Consider the following 20,597-nt stretch of genomic DNA (forward strand, 5'->3'; position numbering starts at 1 on the left):
CAGAACACTGGAAAGATATAAATAATTTTGTCGTGATTGAGCGTTAAAAAGTGTCCAAAAGTTAAAATATTTGTTAAAGTTTATTTATTGTTTTATTATGATGGGATTAGTTTTAAAATATGCGCCTTTAGATTGCGCACAATTTGATACCAAAATGAAAGACGTAACACGAAAATTGATGTCAGAACACTGGAAAAAATATTTAGTATTCTAGTATTTCTTTTGTTTTTGGCTATGATGAATTGTTCTAAAATTAATGGTAATTCCTGTACTGTAGTGTATAGGCCACTCCACATCCCCCTTATCCCCCCAGGTGGTCCCTCCCAAAGCTCCCCTCTCTCCCGACACAACCCACCCCCACCCCCGACTACACCATGCGCCTCGAGCCACAGCCGTATGGGATTAATACGGTACGGCCCGCGGCCTGGACCTAGATTCAGGAAGCTCTGTGTATTTCTTCGTAAGTGGGTTTGCTACGAAGGTTTCTAAGTGCGCCCTAAGAAGATACTTAGGTGCGATTCAATAAGGTCCACTTAGGAAGATATTTGGGTTTTGGGTCTTGTTCACTTACGTGCCGACAGAGGTCACTACTGTGTTTCGTTTGGCCAATCAGAGTGACTGTTACATTTCTAACCTGACCAATCACGCTAATGCAATATCAGCTGTGTTATGTAAACATTGTGGTTCCTCGTGGTATTGTTGTCAGAAAAATCATCTGTTGCAAACTCTACCTACTATCAAGAAGAAGAAATGATCTGTGCATCCAGTCATGTGCCTGAAACAATCAAACACTATCTCCTTCACTGTTTTCTACATCGTAGTGCCAGAGTAAATAAAAAAAAAAAAAATAGCGCACTTAAAATAACCTTTACCATCGTGTATATTACTAGGTGACATCTCGTTACATGAAAATTATCCAATAATCAAAGCACTGGCTAAATATCTCCAGTGACCAACAATTAAAGTGGCCACATTTGACCTGTGCCACATTCATAGTTGGCGCAACCAACAGGCAAACACAGAAGACAAGTGTCTGGCCGCAGCACCAAGGATTAGCTGACGCCAGCACAAAACCACCCCGTCCTACAGTGTGGCGTCTCCCTCTAACACGCCTCTGTTTTTGTTTATTCACTTTATCTACAGTACAAGACATCAAACACTTTTGAAACCTAGTCATTCTCAACATTAACGCGTCTCCCAACATTTGTACTCGTGCAGTCATCGAGAGAATAGAAACTTCACGCAAACTACACCTACCATCAAGAACCCAAAAAAACATACTACATCCTCTTAGTATTCATAAATAAATATGACAAAGAAAATGTCTGGGATAAAAAGGAAAGCAAACTTCAGTGAAGAGGAGCTGACAGTTCTCGTTGATGAGGTTAAGAAGAGAGAAAGCATAATTTTTGGGAAGCTATCAAGACAAGTCACTACCCATGTGTGGGAACCGACCTGTGAGATTTATATTTATTTAATTTATATGAATTTATATAGAATTTATATTTACGTTAATTTATATACTTTGATAGCAATTTGTATAATGATAAGTGGACTGTATTTCTGCAATAATCTCATAATCTCACAAATCGATCCTCTACACATTAGGGGGGGTTTATGTTAATTGAATATATATGCAGCCAATCAAACTACAGTATTAACTACATACATTGAAAAGGTTCCTTATCTTATAGTACAGCAGGTTAGTCCACCAGGTATAACTAGGGTGTAGACACCAAATTATCCTCTTTGAGGTAGCTTCCATCATCCAGTAACTGGTGCACAAAGTCTTCCTCGTCTTGACCTGTTAAAAGGGCGCTAGCTGTGAAGCCAGGTACCTATATATGACAAGCTATATCAGAGAAAATAATATACATGGAACAATAAAGACCTGGCTTAATTACCTTTAGTTTGAGGCTTCCACGTGCTCTAACCGGTTCACCCTATATAATGACATTAATGGCCATAAATGAAAGATAAACGGGTTTCGGAAAGAACACTTAACTTGATTTGTAGACAGCGTGTTGATAATGGTACACTTCTGGTTTCCATAACACTACGTCCAAGTAAATTTAACAGGAGCCGAATTTGCTCCCGTGTGAGCCTCTGGTCTTGTATAAACAATGGCAATGTCTAACACTCCATACTACTGACGCCTGGCCGACATTGTCCAGATATGATAGGAGCCAAATTTGCTCCACACGTCTCGGAGGTGACACAACAATGGCTGCCCTCCTTCCTCCCTGACGCCTGGCTTACATTGTCCAGATTTCAGAAAGTGATAGAAGGGTCACATTTACTCTACTTTAATATTGATAATTAAGTTAATTTATATAAGATGTTTTTATGATGGTAAAGTCCAAAGACTAATGTATTTAAGAATAATTCCCACCATAATAGGTGGAGAATATAATAGTATGTGGTGATGATATCCCGTTTTCTATAGACGGTAATTCCACTACAAGTTACGTTTTTTATGGGTAACTTGTTGGTAATACAGCTATTATCTGTATGATATATTAAATGGTGTCGGATTTTCCGACATAATTCCCCAGGGGGCTGCTCACGGGTCGAAGTCCTATTTAGAACAGACGAACACCGATACTCCTCCTTCGAATTATTTGATTAATTTGATGTTAGTAGTTAGTAATCACACATTTGTGCGTCTGTTCGTACAGGACGGATGTCCCGTACTAGAGTTGCAGGGGTTAGAAGTCTAATGCAATTTCATTTCCCTGTCAATTCTTGAAAGGCTAATATTCAAGCCTAATCACATATTATTTAACCCAGAAGACTGGATGTGATCAAGTACTACAGTCAAGTATGATTCAGGGACTGCAGTGAGATCAGTGACATTAGATATAACTTGAAGTTTCTTCAGGTAACTGGTCACTGATATATAAACACTAAGGCCCATGAAATACATCTTGATTAAATAATAAATGTATCAAATCAGTCATCAGATTTATTAGGGTTTAATTTAGTTAATTGATTCAGAAGATTGAATAGCTCATCATTAAAGTAAAGTATGGTTCTGAGACTGCAGTGGGTTCAGTGACATTGGTCGCAGTGACTTGTAGCTGTTTTAGGCTACTGTTCACTGATTTGCCACTGAGGCCTCATGAACTCATCTTCAGCTTTAAATGATGATACTAACATCAACCTCTGTTGGTATAGTCAGCTGTAATCTCCTTAGTATAATGCTACTGGAGAAATATAATCAGCTGACAAATTTAGATTTCTACTGGTATTGTTTATCTGCAGGCATAGGTCTCCTCAGGCTTGATACTGGACCTGAGAGTAATTTACCTCCTGCAGAGTTTAACATGGTTATACCCTGATATTTAGTAGGGCTACCGATGAATCGATGACAATAGTCTGTCCCTACAAGGAGACCGAAGTCAGTGAGGTGATCAGACTTAATATTATCTGCCAATTTTATTCCTCTATTTCTCAGGAATTTGGCTGTTGCTCTCAGACCTTGAACTTGTAGGTCTACTGGTATTTTGTCCACCACAATGGCTTGTACTCGACAGACGTACCTGCCTAAGCGTACTGATGGTTGTACCACCTGGTAGACTTGAGGTCCTGCATCTGTTACAAACCCTGAGATGTTGAATGACGTCTGGGCTACAGGCCTTAATTGTAGTTCATCTGCCAACTGTTTAGTGACAAATGTTCTCTGGGATCCTTGGTCAAACAACCCACGGGTATGGACCTTGGCCCTCTTATTCAGGATGGTAATTTGGGCAGTAGGCAAAGTCGTATTACCTTTAGACTTTGCCGATTGGACACTCTTTGTTTGTTGCACCTTGCAGTACTGTACTGAGGTGGGAATGCTATCTTCCACCTTGGGGTTTGGAGACGTTGTTTTGGTGTCTCTGCACAATGCTGCATGGTGCTGACCTTTGTTACACCTATTAAAGGTTTGTAATTGGGTATCACAGTCGTTGATGTTATGTTTCCTGAGGCACCTCGTGCAATGTTGCAAATCTTTGAGTCGCTCAACACGGGCGTCACTATCAGGAAAATTAGGGCAGTGGTACATTGAATGTTTCTCATTGCAGAACAAACATGTTCCATAGCTTCCAGTACCCTTTGGTGTCACGTTCTTGGGTGACACAGTAACTATAGGCTTGGAGGGTCCCACTGCATATACGCCCACACTGCCACTGTTCCACTTTGGTGTTGAATTATATTGTCTAGATTGATTTGGAGTACCTTTGGTACTCTGTGGTTTACTATTATTGGTTTCTGAGGGTTTACTTGGTGGTTTTAATTTGTCATGTGTTCGTAATTGATGAACTACTGACTTTAAACCTTCAGATATTTCATTCATGGATAAGATGCTTTTATTGTAATGAGCACTCATTTGTCTCAATATGTCCCTAGGTATTTTCTCCTGGACAATTATTTTCAAGACCCACTCAGCCCCGTTTGTATCTGCTGTCAGGCTGAGGGCATTGATCAATGATTCTACCTCCAGCTTGAAGACTTGGAGTGAATCAGCTGAAGCCTCCGGTGGGGGTAAATGCAACAGCTCATGAACTAAATGTGATGTTCTTACTTCTGGATCAGCATAATTATCCTTGAGGAGTTTTACTGCCAGATCATAGCCGTCATTAGTTAATCTCAGATGGGATACTACTGTTTTAGCCTCACCTGATAATTGACCTTGCAAATAAGAGAATTTACTACTCTTTGGTAAAGATTGTTTTGAGTCTACAAGGTCAACGAATTTGTTCCAAAATTCGTCCCAATCTTCCTCATCTTTTCCTGAGAAAGTGGGTAAATTAATTGGAGGGAGTCGAGCTTCTGCTTGACTCGTATTAGATGCAACTGTTGTTGTTGTTGCTGTTGCCTTGTTCTGGGCAATTAATTTGACATAAGGCTGTAACGTGGCCTGAGTGTGATCTTCATAATTCGCAAGATCAACCATAATGTCGTCTATTTCTGTTTCTGATAAATTGGTGTTGGCAAGTTCAGCCACATATGTTGCTATTTGACATTTGATTTGCTCAAATTTACCTGCAGCTGCTTGATAATAGCTTTCCAGGTCAGCATAATCAACTTGAGATTGTTGTGACAAATCTTCACATTTCTTGATCTGTCTTGTTAAGTGGCCTTTAAGACCTGCAAGGGTTCTTTTCATTCTCCCTGCATTATCCATACTGGCTCGTTGGTGAAGCCTTGTGGGACTTGTACTTGGGCTGCTCATAATGCTGAACAAGTACTGATGGTAGCCTAGGGTAAAATTCTGCACTCACTAAGCAATAATCCTACCTCTACTAGAGGTTAGCACTTAAAATTAATACACATTATATATATACAATCATACACACTAATGATTTGAGTGATAAACCAGTGTCACTGGAAGTACCTTTAGGTTAGCTCTTCTATATCACCCTAGGATGGTAGAGACACTAATTAATCACTCAAAGGTGTAATGATCATAAGTAAATTATTATATATACAACTCAACTCGAGTTGATAAAAATTACACCCAAAATAGGGTCTGGACCATTCATTAATGGTGTTAGGTTGATCAATATAGTACAACTGACTATGGTAATAATGGGACTAGGATGAACGATAATAGTTCAACTAGTCAATGGTTAATATCCTACCCTGTTGTGGGTTGGCAATTAGTAAATATTATACTGTGATCACTAGTGCAATATATATCAAATAATTATCTATTTTGGAGAAATAATATACACAATTATTGATAATAGCCTCTTAATTAGCCTCTATGAAACTTCTAATATTATCTAGAAGTATTAAATATTATTAGTGACCTCGCGAAATAAACTCCACAAAATTCGAAGATAATCTCTCGCGAAATGTAACACCACGAAATCCGTGAACAATCTTGCGAGGACACAGCCACTAATTTGGCTGGCTTCTATATTAGCGCTGTCATTTCACAGAATAACACTCCACCAAATCTGTGGGTGTGCATGAAACCGCTGACTAAGGCTGATCTGAACTGAGCGGGGCTCGTGAACTCCCTCGAGGCTACGCTTCCGTCTTTGACTGGCTGGCCTTTGTTTAAATAACACTGCACTAGTATATTTAATGAATCCACTGGTTAACTGGTTCATCCGGTACTATGATGACCAAATGTGGGTTCATAGGACCGAATATTCCGGTTCCGAAGGTCCAAATAATGTGGGAACCGACCTGTGAGATTTATATTTATTTAATTTATATGAATTTATATAGAATTTATATTTACGTTAATTTATATACTTTGATAGCAATTTGTATAATGATAAGTGGACTGTATTTCTGCAATAATCTCATAATCTCACAAATCGATCCTCTACACATTAGGGGGGGTTTATGTTAATTGAATATATATGCAGCCAATCAAACTACAGTATTAACTACATACATTGAAAAGGTTCCTTATCTTATAGTACAGCAGGTTAGTCCACCAGGTATAACTAGGGTGTAGACACCAAATTATCCTCTTTGAGGTAGCTTCCATCACCCAGTAACTGGTGCACAAAGTCTTCCTCGTCTTGACCTGTTAAAAGGGCGCTAGCTGTGAAGCCAGGTACCTATATATGACAAGCTATATCAGAGAAAATACTATACATGGAACAATAAAGACCTGGCTTAATTACCTTTAGTTTGAGGCTTCCACGTGCTCTAACCGGGTCACCCTATATAATGACATTAATGGCCATAAATGAAAGATAAACGGGTTTCGGAAAGAACACTTAACTTGATTTGTAGACAGCGTGTTGATAATGGTACACTTCTGGTTTCCATAACACTACGTCCAAGTAAATTTAACAGGAGCCGAATTTGCTCCCGTGTGAGCCTCTGGTCTTGTATAAACAATGGCAATGTCTAACACTCCATACTACTGACGCCTGGCCGACATTGTCCAGATATGATAGGAGCCAAATTTGCTCCACACGTCTCGGAGGTGACACAACAATGGCTGCCCTCCTTCCTCCCTGACGCCTGGCTTACATTGTCCAGATTTCAGAAAGTGATAGAAGGGTCACATTTACTCTACTTTAATATTGATAATTAAGTTAATTTATATAAGATGTTTTTATGATGGTAAAGTCCAAAGACTAATGTATTTAAGAATAATTCCCACCATAATAGGTAAAGAATATAATAGTATGTGGTGATGATATCCCGTTTTCTATAGACGGTAATTCCACTACAAGTTACGTTTTCTATGGGTAACTTGTTGGTAATACAGCTATTATCTGTATGATATATTAAATGGTGTCGGATTTTCCGACACCATGATAAACACTGTGCCTGGAGCCAAGTAGCTGTTGCTGTAAGTGGTGTTGGTCTCTGCTCAAGACAACAAGCCGATGTTCGCAAGAAATTTCAGGATCTTAAATCTTCAGTCAAGAAAAAATTGGCAGAAAATGCCCGGGAAATGAGAAAAACTGGTGAGTTAAATCTCTAGTACAGTCTCTAGTACGCATACAAGAAAAAAATAAATGACTGCAGAACATAATACAACACAACAAGTGTTAATGCTGCATGAAAATCTTATAGATGTTGTACACAAAGTGCCAGCAGCCTTAAAGGACGTGGCTGCAGAAGTACATGAAGGGAACAAGTCCCTAAAGGAGGTTGCAAAAGCAGTAGATGTAGGAAACAAGTCTTTCAAGAAGGTGGTTAAAGAAGTACAGGACTTAAACAAATCCCTCAAGGATATATCCAAAGGTATATGGGAGTTGGTAGAATGTATGAAAAATAATCAGGCACTATGAAATTTATTTAAATCTTTCTAATTATACTCTCTAAAAATAGGATAAGAAATTATAATATTTTGTAATAACAATTTTAAATAAGAACAATATTGAAACATTAAAATGTAACAATTATTCATATCATTAATTTGGCTATGACTTGCATAGTATATAGTGTAATTTAATAACCAATCTACCTCATATAGTCAACTGATGTTTGGTGAAAATATTTACATGTTTTTTGTATTAAAGAATGTTTATCAATTGCTAGGTTTAATTGTTGAGAGTTCAAAGTAGTGACAATATGAAAAAAAACACCAGAATAAGAAACATTTTTATTGGCAAAAAGATTAATGGCAAAGATATAATTATTTTATCACATCCCTAATATATGTTTCACCTCAAATTGGTCTAAGGGCAACATATTGATGGCCTATATCATTGTTTTGTGTATATCATTTAAACAAAATTATATTTAATTTTTCCCTTACATGTAAGGTATATTATACACTGTACTGTATTGAAAGCAACTTTATTTTATAATTAAAATAATTCAATTTTAAGGCCAATGCTGTGTGTACACAGCATTGGCTAACAAACACTAGTAGTTATTTACAAACCAAAAATTTACCCAGCCATATTATGTACCACATTTCTTAGTGTCTATGAATAAATATTTATTGATATATTTTTCACACAAATTTTTGGTCTTTTGTCAGATGCATATATTTCTCCTCAGGTATCTGACTTTCCATATAAAGTATAGCAGCATAAATAATATTTCCAAATCAGCAGGTACATGTTTGTAACAGTTTGTTTGTATATTTCTGTTTCACTTACATATACAGTATGTGCTATTGAATTTAATAGGTAAAAATTGATAGGATAACTTACAAATAAATCTATGAATCAAATTATAAATGTTTTTGATTTCCCTTATTGATAAATTCTTGAGTTACTGTACTTGTATTTTTATACAAAAGTTCCATTATGTAGTGTTTTCAATTACATGTTTTACTTTGTTATATAAGTATGATTTGAAATAAAAATTTATGAGAAATTATTCCTTACTACTTCCCTTCTTTGTGTGTGCCCATTCTCATGTGCTCCACCTTCAACATTTTCATTCATTATAAAGTCACCATCAATGATCTCTTCAAGAGGTATTCTTTGCTCAATGCAATAATTGTGCAATAACATAAATGCAACTGAAATCTTTGCACATTTATCTGTTTCATATTGAAGACTACCACCAGAACTGTGGAGACACCTAAACCGAGATTTTAACACGCCAAAAGTTTTCTCGATTACCACTCTTGTTCTTGCATGGCTCCTGTTATACAGCTCTTCTGGAGGGTTTTCAGGGTTTGTGAAGGGTGTAAGTAAGTTGTGTTGCAAGGGATAGCCACTGTCACCTGCATAGATATTTAATTTATAAAATGTGCATACATCTTTAAAAATCACTCACTGATCCTAAACCCACACTTTCTTTCATACACTATTTGATTCTAGCATCTGAAGTGGTTGGTTACCTTCCTCTGTCATATGATTACCTCTTGCATTACATACATCATTCTCATTTAATGTTCAGAGGCATATAACTGACATATCAAAACAACCAAAATGTAATCCACTTCCTTCCATATTTAACTTAATCATCCACTTGTAATCTCTGGTACACCCATGACACATGATGTATATTTAAACACATTTCTGCTGATTTCCATTCAAAATTCTCACTTTCATTCTCCATATCAGGGCTAAAACACATTGTCATTTCTTTAATATAAAATCAACATGAATAAATTTCTTTATACTATTCATAATACAATAAGCTGTTACCATTCAGTATTAAACAACTTTTATTTATAGACTGTATAGTGTATTTGTTGTGACTCGATAAATAACAAATAGGCAACCTACTGTACTATAAATGAAGGTCATATTTAAAATGCATATCTTACCTAGCAAATAGGCAATGCCAAATTCTCCTGCTTCAAATCTGATATGGAGTCTGCTGTTAGCCCATATGAAAGCATCATGAGTGCTTCCAGGGTATCTTGCACAGAAATCCATGATTACATTATCAGGATTTGACACAACTTGAATGTTCAAAGAGTGATATTGTTTTCTATTTACATATATGTTTTCTTCAACTTTTGGAGCTTTAATGGGGACATGGGTACAATCGATTGCTCCAATTACATTGGGAAACCTACTTATATTATTAAATTTTAACTTAGTTTGTATAATTTCATTCATCTCTGTTGGCATTTTTATTTCTGCTAGTCCTTTTCTGTAGAGAGCTTCCGTCACTCCAGTTATTATTCTTGATACACTCGATTGACTGAGACCAGTTGAATCTCCAATAACACTTTGGAAACTTCCACTTGCATAAAATCTCAGAGCTACTAACAATGATGTATGGGCAGGAATGGTTGGGAGGATGAGGGGACTGGAGAATGGTGGGGAGGACTGGGAGACAGGGGAAGGTTGCTGTGGCTCAACAACGCACATGCGTTGCTGAGCCACAACAATGCGTGGCCAAGTACAGCTAGTAAGGAATAATGTATATTGGATTAATCAGTTCCAAACCACAAAAATAAATACTGTATAGTTACACAATAATTAAATATTGTGTAACTATAATGTAATTTAATTAATTGTGTAATTTAACGATTCTTCGCGGCAGGGGATCGTATTCCAGGGACCATAGGATTAAGGACGTGCCCGAAACGCTACACGTACTATAGTGGCTGTACAAGAATGTAACAACTCTTGTATATATCTCAAAAAAAAAAAAAATGGAATAAATGCTAACACACTACACTTTACCTGTACTTCGGAGAGTTGATGGCATATGTGGAAACTAGTGAGGCAGAGGAAGAGAGATGTTCTTTGGCAGGGGAGTTCCCTAACATTAAAACTTCTGGAAGTTGTGCTTCTGATGTTCTTTCTCTTTTCTGTTTCCCTCATTACACTCACTGAATGCTTTCCTTATTAGTAACTTGTCCAAGGATGATTGTTTTTGCCTGTGCATTAAAATGTTTTTAAAGTTAGCCATAGCACTGTCATTCAACAGATTTGTAACACAGTTTGTCAAGGTGATAATTTCAAGAAAAGGTTTTCACTTTCTCTCATTTTGCATACATTTATTTTAATAGAGAACTAGATTTAGGCATACCAAACTCTGTAACAAAAGCTGACACTCGTTTACCACTCTCATATATAGCTGTGAGTTCTTTCTTCATCTGTATCATGATTCTAACCATTTTTCTTTTTGCTAGGCTCATATTACAAACTTTCATAGGTGTCATGGTGACTTATTTACAATAATAATATAAAAAATATCCAAGAGAAAAGTGTAGTAGGTTGTGCACTGAACAACAGCTATGGTGAAACTGATGCATCAGGGACGCGTGTTTACATCTGAATGCCGAGCAAACAGACGAATACCGAACATGAACACAGCGTCTGAATACCGAAAAGTGCGAATTATGAGCATTGCAAATACCGAGGCTCCTCTGTACAAAGAAATTATGTAAATATTATGTAATTTGTATCGGTAAATACATTACAGTACCGTAATATTACTTTTTGTTGTAAATTCTTCTAGCTTAACCAAATATTTTTTTCCATAGGATAACAACCCAGAGGAATGTTCAGTGTGTTTTAACAATTATGATGACAATCAGCTACGGCCTCGCACACTGCCTTGCGGACACACATTCTGTTCCCAGTGTATTAACAATGCTATCAAGAATGGGCAGCTGACCTGCCCCAGCTGCCGTGCCCAGCATGCTGCCACAGCTGCTACTCAGTTTACAATTAATTATGGTATGGAGGCCCTTATCAGAAAACTAAAAGGTATCGAGGTTGTACCAGAGAAAACGTTACCAGCAAAACCCATTAAAGCTCCTGCAAGAGGAATCAGCAAGAAGTTACATTCCATGGTGCAGGAGCAGAAGAGCATCATCAGCAGCCTCATTACTAGCTGTGAAGAGGTACTGTCCCAGCTGGGGGAGTACCGGGGGCAGCTGGGGGACTGGAAGACTCACCATCTCCAGCTCCAGGACAGACTCTATGCTCTGGTAGAGCAGAACAAGTCAGCAATGAAGCTCTTGGAACTGGAGGATACCAATGTGGTGGATATGACAACACAAGGAGAGGAAGGGAAGACTCAGCTGCAGGCCATGTTGGGGAGCCTCGACACAGTCAACACAGCCCAGGAAGTATTCATGACCATCAATGAAGTTGACCAATGCAACATGGAGGTAGAAAATTGGCTCAGGAAGTGCCAGGAACTCTTCCCAGATGTCAAGACTGTCCACACCTCAGTGAAGGTACGTTGCTGAAGGTAACATTGTTCTCACCCAACTGTGTGTAGTATTGCCTCTATATAAACACTTTTGACATGGAGACACATCAAGATGAGAGTAGACTTTATATATAGGAAACTTTTTGCTCTAACACCTGAAACATTTTTATTAATAAAGTCAACTGTCATCTTGGTGTTTCTCTAAACTGTGGTCAGTGTAGAGAAACACTACTTATATTGTCAAATTACTTTACTCAGTCTGATGCTTCATTGTAGTCCTGTTACTTTACTCAGTGCCTGATGCTTCATTATAGTCCAGTTACTTTACTCAGAGCCTGATGCTTCATTATAGTCCAATTACTTTACTCAGAGCCTGATGCTTCATTGTAGTTCAGTTACTTTACTCAGAGCCTGATGCTTCATTGTAGTTCAGTTACTTTACTCAGAGCCTGATGGTTCATTATTGTCCAGTTACTTTACTCAGAGCCTGATGCTTCATTATAGTCCAATTACTTTACTCAGAGCCTGATGGTTCATTATTGTCCAGTTACTTTACTCAGAGCCTGATGCTTCATTGTAGTTCAGTTACTTTACTCAGAGCCTGATGGTTCATTATTGTCCAGTTACTTTACTCAGAGCCTGATGCTTCATTGTAGTTCAGTTACTTTACTCAGAGCCTGATGCTTCATTATAGTCCAGGTTCCACATTAATGTTTATGTTGGTAATGACAGGTGCAGGAGACCATCAGGGAGGCCCTGGAGATGATGACCACAGAGACAGTTGCCACAGCTGACCCCGTACACCTGGGAGACTCAGCCTCCACCATTAATGTTTGTGTTGGTAATGACAGGTGCAGGAGACCATCAGGAAGGCCCTGGAGATGATGACCACAGAGACAGGTGCCACAGCTGACCCCGTACACCTGGGAGACTCGGCCTCCACCATTAATAAATAATAAATAAATAAATATGTTTATTCAGGTAAGGTACATACATACATACAAGTGATGTTACATTAGTGGATTGATATATAGATAGAGCTAGTACATACAATGCCTAAAGCCACTATTACGCAATGCGTTTCGGGCAAGAAAAACATTAATATCTAGAACTTAATACTAATTGAGCATAAAGAATAAAAAGTGTTGAGAACAAATACAAATAAAGATAAAAAAAAAGGGGGAACATGACTGAAAAAGCAGCACAAATACAATAGGTTGACAAACAGTGTTGATTAAAAAAAAAAAAATTACAAACATGGGTTGACAATAGAGGAGTGAGGTAGGTTACAGGGAATTTATTAGGTAGTGTTTAGTTTTTATCTTAAACTGGTTGAGAGAGGTACAGTCTTTAACATGGTTGGGAAGGTCATTCCACATTCTGAGTCCCTTGATTTGTAGAGCATTTCTAGTTTGATTAAGTCGTACTCTAGGAATATCAAAACTGTATTTATTTCTGGTGTGGTGCTCATGGGTTCTGTTACAACCTTCAATGAAGCTTTTGAGGTCAGGATTGGCATTACAGTTCAGAGTTTTATATATGAATAATACACAAGAGAGAATGTGCAGTGACTTAATATCTAACATATTCAGAGATTTGAGTAAGGGTACCGAGTGATGTCTGGGGCCAGAGTTGGATATTGTCCTAATAGCAGCTTTGTGTTGGGTAATAAGAGGACGTAAATGATTTTGGGTAGTAGAACCCCAAGCACAAATACCATAGTTGAGGTATGGATAGATGAGGGAGTAATAGAGAGTAACCAGGGCAGGGCGGGGTACATAATATCTGATCTTAGAAAGAATACCAACAGTTTTTGAAACTTTTTTTGATATATTTAGAATGTGACCCTGGAAATTCAGCTTGTGGTCGATGAGAACGCCAAGAAATTTGCCATCTAATTTGTTACAAATTTGGGTATTGTTTATTTTGAGATTTATCTGATTAGAGGATTTATTGCCAAACATAATGTTTTCGTTGGTAATGACAGGTGCAGAAGACCATCAGGAAGGCCCTGGAGATGATGACCACAGAGACAGGTGCCACAGCTGACCCCGTACACCTGGGAGACTCAGCCTCCAGCATCATGAATAAAGTTCAGGAAATCACTGGAGAGATCCCCGAGAAGCAATTAACAGTAAGTTTTTTATTTTCTCTCATAGGTTATATCACAAGATATTGAGTTGCATTTTGAAGAGAGGAAGCCTGTTCTTAGGTTTATTGGAGTTCCCCAAGGTCAACTACTGACTCTCCTTAACATACAATCCACAATAGTTGCCTAACTCCTGGATAAATATATTCTGGTATGTGAACAGAGACACCAGGTGAAAGGAAACATGGGAATCATTTCTGTCCTGCGCGATGATTGAACCCGTGATCCTCTATTGAACCCGGTATCCTGGCCCCCTCACAAAGGCACAGAGAGCGGGTGACACTCCACCAACCTACCGGGAAAGCAACCAGGAAGACAGTGAACCAAAACAGACCACTGATGGGTTCGAAGAGACTGAAGCCTTAAAACTGCCAACAAACTTCTAAACAATGCCCGCACCAACCCCCTGCCAGTAGAGGGGGGCTGGAGCTACTGCTCCAGCACCAACCCCCTGCCAGTAGAGGGGGATAGACCTACTGGTCCAACACCAACCCCTTGCCAGTAGAGGAGGGGGGGGCTACTGCTACAAGTCCAGCACTACCCACTGCCAGTAGAGGTGGCCTGGAGCTACTGGGCCAGCACCAACCCCCTGCCAGTAGAGGAGGGCTGGAGCTACAGGTCCAGCACAAATCCCTTGCCAATAGAGGGAAAGGGGGGAAGCTACAGGTCCAGCACCAACCCCCTGCCAGTAGAAGGGGGCTGTAGCTAAAGGTCCAGCACAAACCCCTTGCCAGTAGAGGGGAGGCTGGAGCTACAGGTCCAGCACCAACCCCTTCCCCCCCCCCCTTCCAGTAGAGGGGGCTGGAACTACAGGTCCAGCATTAACCACCCTACCAGTAGAGGGAGGATGGAGCTACAGGTCCAGCACACAGCCCCTTCCAATAGGGGGGGGGCTGGAGCTGCAGGTTCAGCACCAACCCTCTGCCAGTAGAGGAGGGTTAGCGCAACAGGTCCAGCACCAACCCCCTGCCAGTAGAGGAGAGCTGGAGCTTCAGGTCCAGCAAACAGCCCCTTCCAATATAGGGGGCTGGAGCTTCAGGTGCAGCCCCCTGCCAGTAGAGGGGGGGGGCTGGAGCTACAGGTCCAGCACCAACCTCCTGCTAGTACCTCCTGCTAGTAAAGTGGCCTGGAGCTACAGGTCCAGCACCAACCCCCCTGCCAGTAGAGGGGGGCTGGAGTTACAGGTTCAGAACCAACCCCCTGCCAGTAGAGGGGGGATGGAGCTGCAGGTCCAGCACCAATCCCCTGCCAGTAGAGGGAAGCTGGAGCTTCAGGTCCAGCACCAACCCCCTGCCAGTAGAGTGGCGCTGGAGCTATAAATCCAGTATCAACCGAATGAAGGTAGAGGGGGGGGGGCTGGAGCTACAGGTTCAGGACCAACCTCCCTGCCAGTAGAGGGAGGCTGGAGCTACTGGTCCAACACTAACCCTTCCCCCCATGCCAGTAGAAGGGGGTTGAAGCTACAGATCCAGTACCAACCCCCTGCCAGTAGATAGGGGCTGGAGCTACAAGTCCAGCACCAACCCCCTGCCAGTAGAGGGGTGAGCTGGAGCTACAGGTCCCGCACAAACCTCCTGTCAGTAGAGGGGGGCTGGAGCAACAGATCCAGCACCAACCCCGTGCCAGTAGAGAGGAGCTGGAGCTACAAGTCCAGCACCAACCCCGTGCCAGTATAGAGGAGCTGGAGCTACAAGTCAATCACCATCCCCCTGCTAGTAGAGGGGGCTGGAGCTACAAGTCCAGCATCAACCCCGTGCCAGTAGAGAGGAGCTGGAGCTACAAGTCCAGCACCAACCCCGTGCCAGTAGAGAGGAGCTGGAGCTACAAGTCAAGCACCAACCCCCTGCTAGTAGAGGGGGCTGGAGCTACAAGTCCAGCATCAACCCCCCTGCCAGTAGAGGGGAGGCTGGAGCTACAGGATCAGCACCAACCCCCTGCCAGTAGAGGGAGGCTGGAGACACTGGTCCAACACTAACCCCCCCCCCTTCCAGTAGAAGGGGGTTGGACCTACAGGTCCAGCACCAACCCCCTGAGAGTAGAGGGGAGCTGGAGCTACAAGTCCAGCATCAAACCCCCTGCCAGTTAAGGGGCCTGGAGCTACAAGTCGAGGACCAACCCCCTGCCAGCAAAGGGGGGGGGGGGGTATGAGCTACAAGTCCAGCACAAAATCCTTGCCAGTAGAGGGGGGCTGGAGCTACAGGTCCAACACCAACCCCCTGCCAGTAGAGGGGGGCTGGAGCTACAGGTCCAACACCAACCTCCTGCCAGTAGAGGGGGGCTGGAGCACCAGGTCCAACACCAACCCCCTGCCAGTAGAGGGGGGCTGGATTAAACACGTCCAGCACCAACTCCCTGCCAGTAGAGGAAGACTGGAGCTACTGGTCCATCCCCAACCCCCTGCCAGTAGAAGGGGAAAATGGGCTGGAGCAACAGGTTCAGCACCAACCCCCCTGCCAGAAGAGGGGGGGGGGGGGTCCTGGAGCTACAGGTCCAGCACCAACCCCCTGCCAGTAGAGGAAGGCTGGAGCTACTGGTCCAGCACCAACCCCCTGCCTGTAGAGGGGGCTGGAGCAACAGATCCAGCACCAACCCCCTGCCAATAGAGGGGGGGGGGGAGCTGGAGCTACAGGTCCAGCACCAACCCCTTGCCAGTAGAAGGGGGCTGGAGCTACAGGATCAGCACCAACTCCCTGCCAGTAGAGGGGGCTGGAGCTACAGGTCCAGCACCAACCCCCTGCCAGTAGAGGGGGGCTGGAGCTACAGGTCCAGCATCAACCCCCTGCAAGGGGGCTGGAGCTACAGGATCAGCACCAACCCCCTACCAGTAGAGGGAAGTTGGAGCTACAAGTCCAGCACCAACCCCCTACCAGTAGAGGGGGGGCTTTGGCTACAGATCCGACACCAAAGTCCCTGCCAGTAGAGGGGGCGGGGCTGGAGCTACAGGTCTAGCACCAACCCCCTGCCAGTAGAGGCGCTGGAGCAACAGGTCCAGCACCAACCCCCTGCCAGTAGAGAGGCTTGAGCTATAGGTCAGGCACCAACTCCCCCTGCCAGTAGAAGAGGGTTGGAGCTACAGGTCAAGCACCTACCCCCCTGCCAGTAGAAGGGGGCTGGAACAACAGGTCCAGCAGCAACCCCTGCCAGTAGAAGGGGGCTGGAACAACAGGTCCATCCCCAACCCCCTGCCAGTAGAGTTGGGCTGGAGCTACAGGTTCAGCAGCAACCCCTGCGAGTAGAGGGGGGCTAGAGCTACTGGTCCAGAACCAACCTCCTGCCAGTAGAGGAGGGCTGGGGCTACAGATATGACACTAACGTCCCGGCCAGTAGAGGGGGGGTGGGCTGAAGCTACAGGTCTAGCACCAACCCCCTGGCAGTAGAGGAAGGCTGGAGATACTGGTCCAGAACCAACCCCCTGCCTGCAGAGGGGGGCTGGAGCTACAAGTCCATCACCAACCCCCTGCCAGTAGAGGGGGGGGGGGTTGGAGCTACAGGTCCAGTACCAATCCCCTGCCAGTAGAGAGGGGCTGGAGCTACAAGTCCAGCACCAAAACCCTGCCAGTTGAGGGGGGGCTGGAGGTACAGGTTCAGGACCAACCCCCTGCCAGTAGAAGGAGGCTGGAGATACTGGTCCAACACTAACCTCTGCTCTCTGCCAGTAGTAAATCAGCGGCCACCAGGCCGCTGGTTTATCCAGACGTGTTGTCTGCCCGGTGTAGCCCGGGAGTTGCTGGTCCCGAAGTTCCAGCTGAAGCGTTCCAACTGACGTTGTGCCCTTTTTCACTCCTTTTCAGTTATTGTATTTGGTTGTATTTATTTCGGCTCCATGTGTTAATCCCGTTTCTCTAACGAGTTATAGTCCAGCATTATTTTGAGCATACTTTGTTTTGCAATTATTTATAATTAATTTTATTTATAATTGGTTTATAATTTTATTATTTACACCATTTATTTACGATTATTCATAATAATATAATTTATTACATTGTTAGGCCTTTTTCCAACGACGTCGTCCCAGCCGGTGTTGTTACTGCAGAGGATGGGCCAGCTGACGGCTTGGCCGAAGCTGTTGCAGCGGGCGCCCTCCCAGCCTAACGGCCCAGTTCCGCAACTCGTTTCAGCAGACGATGTTACAGCTGCTAACGTCCCAGTTCCATGTTATGCTTCTCGGCATTTGCTCCAGTCTTCCCCATCAATTTATCACTCTTCTCAGTCTTATTGTAATTCTTGTTTTCCCAGCTTCATGAATTGTTCACGTTATTCTCTATGACAGTTATATTCCAGTCTTTAGCCTAAATTGTCTTCCAGCTCGACTTCTACTTACCACTAAGGTCTTCCCTGGTGGCCAGTTGCCGCTATTTTTCTATCTTCTCCAGATGTTGATGCTCCAGCTGTCGATGTCCAGCTGCAGGTGCCCAGCTCTGATGCTCCAGCCGCTGATGACAGGATTTTGCAGTTCAACATTCGGCAACGGTCGTTAAGTTAATCCATTAGTTTGCCCATTTTGACTATTGGTGTTTGTGTTATACACGCTACGTTTATGTGGGTTTAAGGTCCAGGTACTACCCACGCTGCATGATTCTTTAACTTATAAAACCCGTGGTTATTGTATTTGAGTTATTAACTAAGCCAGCTAGGTTGTGCTAGTTGCCGTGTCACAGGCCTCATGCCTTTTGCTTCAGCTTCCCTGGCTTCGCATTTACCACTAGCCTACTCACTTTATTTTCGCTCTGGATGCTTTGTCTTGTTGCATGCTTGTTTACTTTTGCTGTGTTTACAGAATGTTTCTTTAACTTTTGCTTTGCCTTAAGTTATTAAGTAAAGTCAGTTAGAATGTGCTAGTTGCAGAGTTGCGGGCCCTTGTCTCCTGGTTTAAGTTTCTGGCCCTGCATTTATGTTTAGTTTCCTCTGTAAATTATTACTGTATATTACGAGTAGACCTTGCGGCATAATTATGTTGTTTCTCCTGGTTACGTTATGTGGTTTATCATTTACGGCCTAAATGTTTACATTTAGCCTATCACAATTTAATTCTTCAATTGATGCCCCCCCAACACCAGCTGCAGGTTTTACTTCCCGGTGGAAATTTAGGCTTGTTCCCTCGACTTTGTTAAAGTTATTAAGTAAGGCCAGCTAGGCTGAGCGAGTTGCCACTCGCTGTCTCAGTTATCTCTAACTTAAGCTTTGACGCCCTGTGGTCGTGCGGTCCGCCGTTTTGGTGATTTATAATTTATATTATTTGTGAACATTTATAAAATATAATTTATGATTGCTAGACTTTCAGTTATGAGTTGTATTACTTCTGCAATTTATAGCATTGCTTACGCCTCATGCCTATAAATTTTATTATTGGACTTGCAATTATGATTCGTATTTAATACGGCAATTTTTCCCGCAATTTACGCTTCGCTTAAGCTTCACGTTTAATTTGTTATATTAAGGGACTTTCAATTAGGATTTGTATTAAACTATTGCTTATTGCCTTTGCGCCATTAAGTTAATTTCAGCTAGGGTGCGCTAGTTGCAGTGCATTCGGGTTGGGTCCCCCCCCCCCCCCATTTTTTCCTCTGGTTATTTCGTCCTATTACTCTCGTTTTTCCCTCATTGTATATTCTAAATATTGTGCATTATTTTGACCACCCATTCTTCACTCGTTTCGGCAGTACATAAGATAAATTTGGAATGCTACAGAGAAGTTTAGCATGACCTCGCGCAAGTTGTCATGCAAACTCTTGAAGCGTTCCACCTTTCCTCCCAGCCTAAGCTTCATGCTGTATTAACTTTGCAAATTCGCAGTATTGGTTTTTCCAGGTGTATGTCTTAACTTCGGCTATTCTTAATTGTCAGCTTATTCCAGTCTTATTTTGAGCAAATTTGCCTGCAGTCGGACATACTACTTCTGCCGTGGATCTCCCTATGCACCGTTGGTTATTTACTGTACTATATTTATATTAATTCTAACTCTTATTTACAGCTCAGAGCAGTGTTACTTCTTTGTGCTTGCTACACCCGTTTCGGCAGTAGCCTTCCCGGCATCCAGTTATTTCAGCCAGCTCGTTACAATCTTTATGGTGGCGAGTGTACGCTGACTGGCTTATGCTTGCCATACGGCAAGCATAAGTATGCATTATATTGTCGTTTTAATAGTGAACACGTACACATATTCGAAACGTCCAAAGCTGGTGGCGAAGTGGTAAAAATATAAGTGTGCGATGTTGTCAAAGTACGAAGTGTCTAAACTGACACTTTTATACAACTACAAAAATACAAAACAAATACAAATAATTATTCAGGTAAAGTACATATAGACTGGGTAAGATGCAAAAGTTGATGGATTTATAGATAGAGCTAGTACATACAATGCCTAAAGCCACTATTACGCAAAACTACAAATATC

At 42.0% G+C, this 20,597-nt stretch overlaps 1 protein-coding gene and 1 non-coding gene across 2 annotated transcripts in view; both read left to right on the forward strand.

Moving 5' to 3' along the window:
* Positions 1-20,405, forward strand: part of LOC123765359 (uncharacterized) — a 68,133-nt gene extending 47,728 nt beyond the window's left edge. The window contains exons 3-5 of the mRNA XM_069335329.1: positions 11,378-12,079; positions 14,042-14,107; positions 20,175-20,405. Coding sequence (XP_069191430.1) covers positions 11,378-12,079; positions 14,042-14,107; positions 20,175-20,405 — 999 coding nt within the window. The remainder of the gene's footprint in view (positions 1-11,377; positions 12,080-14,041; positions 14,108-20,174) is intronic.
* LOC123750726 (U6 spliceosomal RNA) lies at positions 19,848-19,952 on the forward strand. The gene has a single exon (XR_006772035.1). It is a non-coding gene; the product is annotated as a U6 spliceosomal RNA (small nuclear RNA).
* Positions 20,406-20,597: the final 192 nt, after the last annotated feature.

This window comes from Procambarus clarkii, chromosome 33, assembly GCF_040958095.1.
Source record: "Procambarus clarkii isolate CNS0578487 chromosome 33, FALCON_Pclarkii_2.0, whole genome shotgun sequence".
Taxonomy (NCBI): domain Eukaryota; kingdom Metazoa; phylum Arthropoda; class Malacostraca; order Decapoda; family Cambaridae; genus Procambarus; species Procambarus clarkii.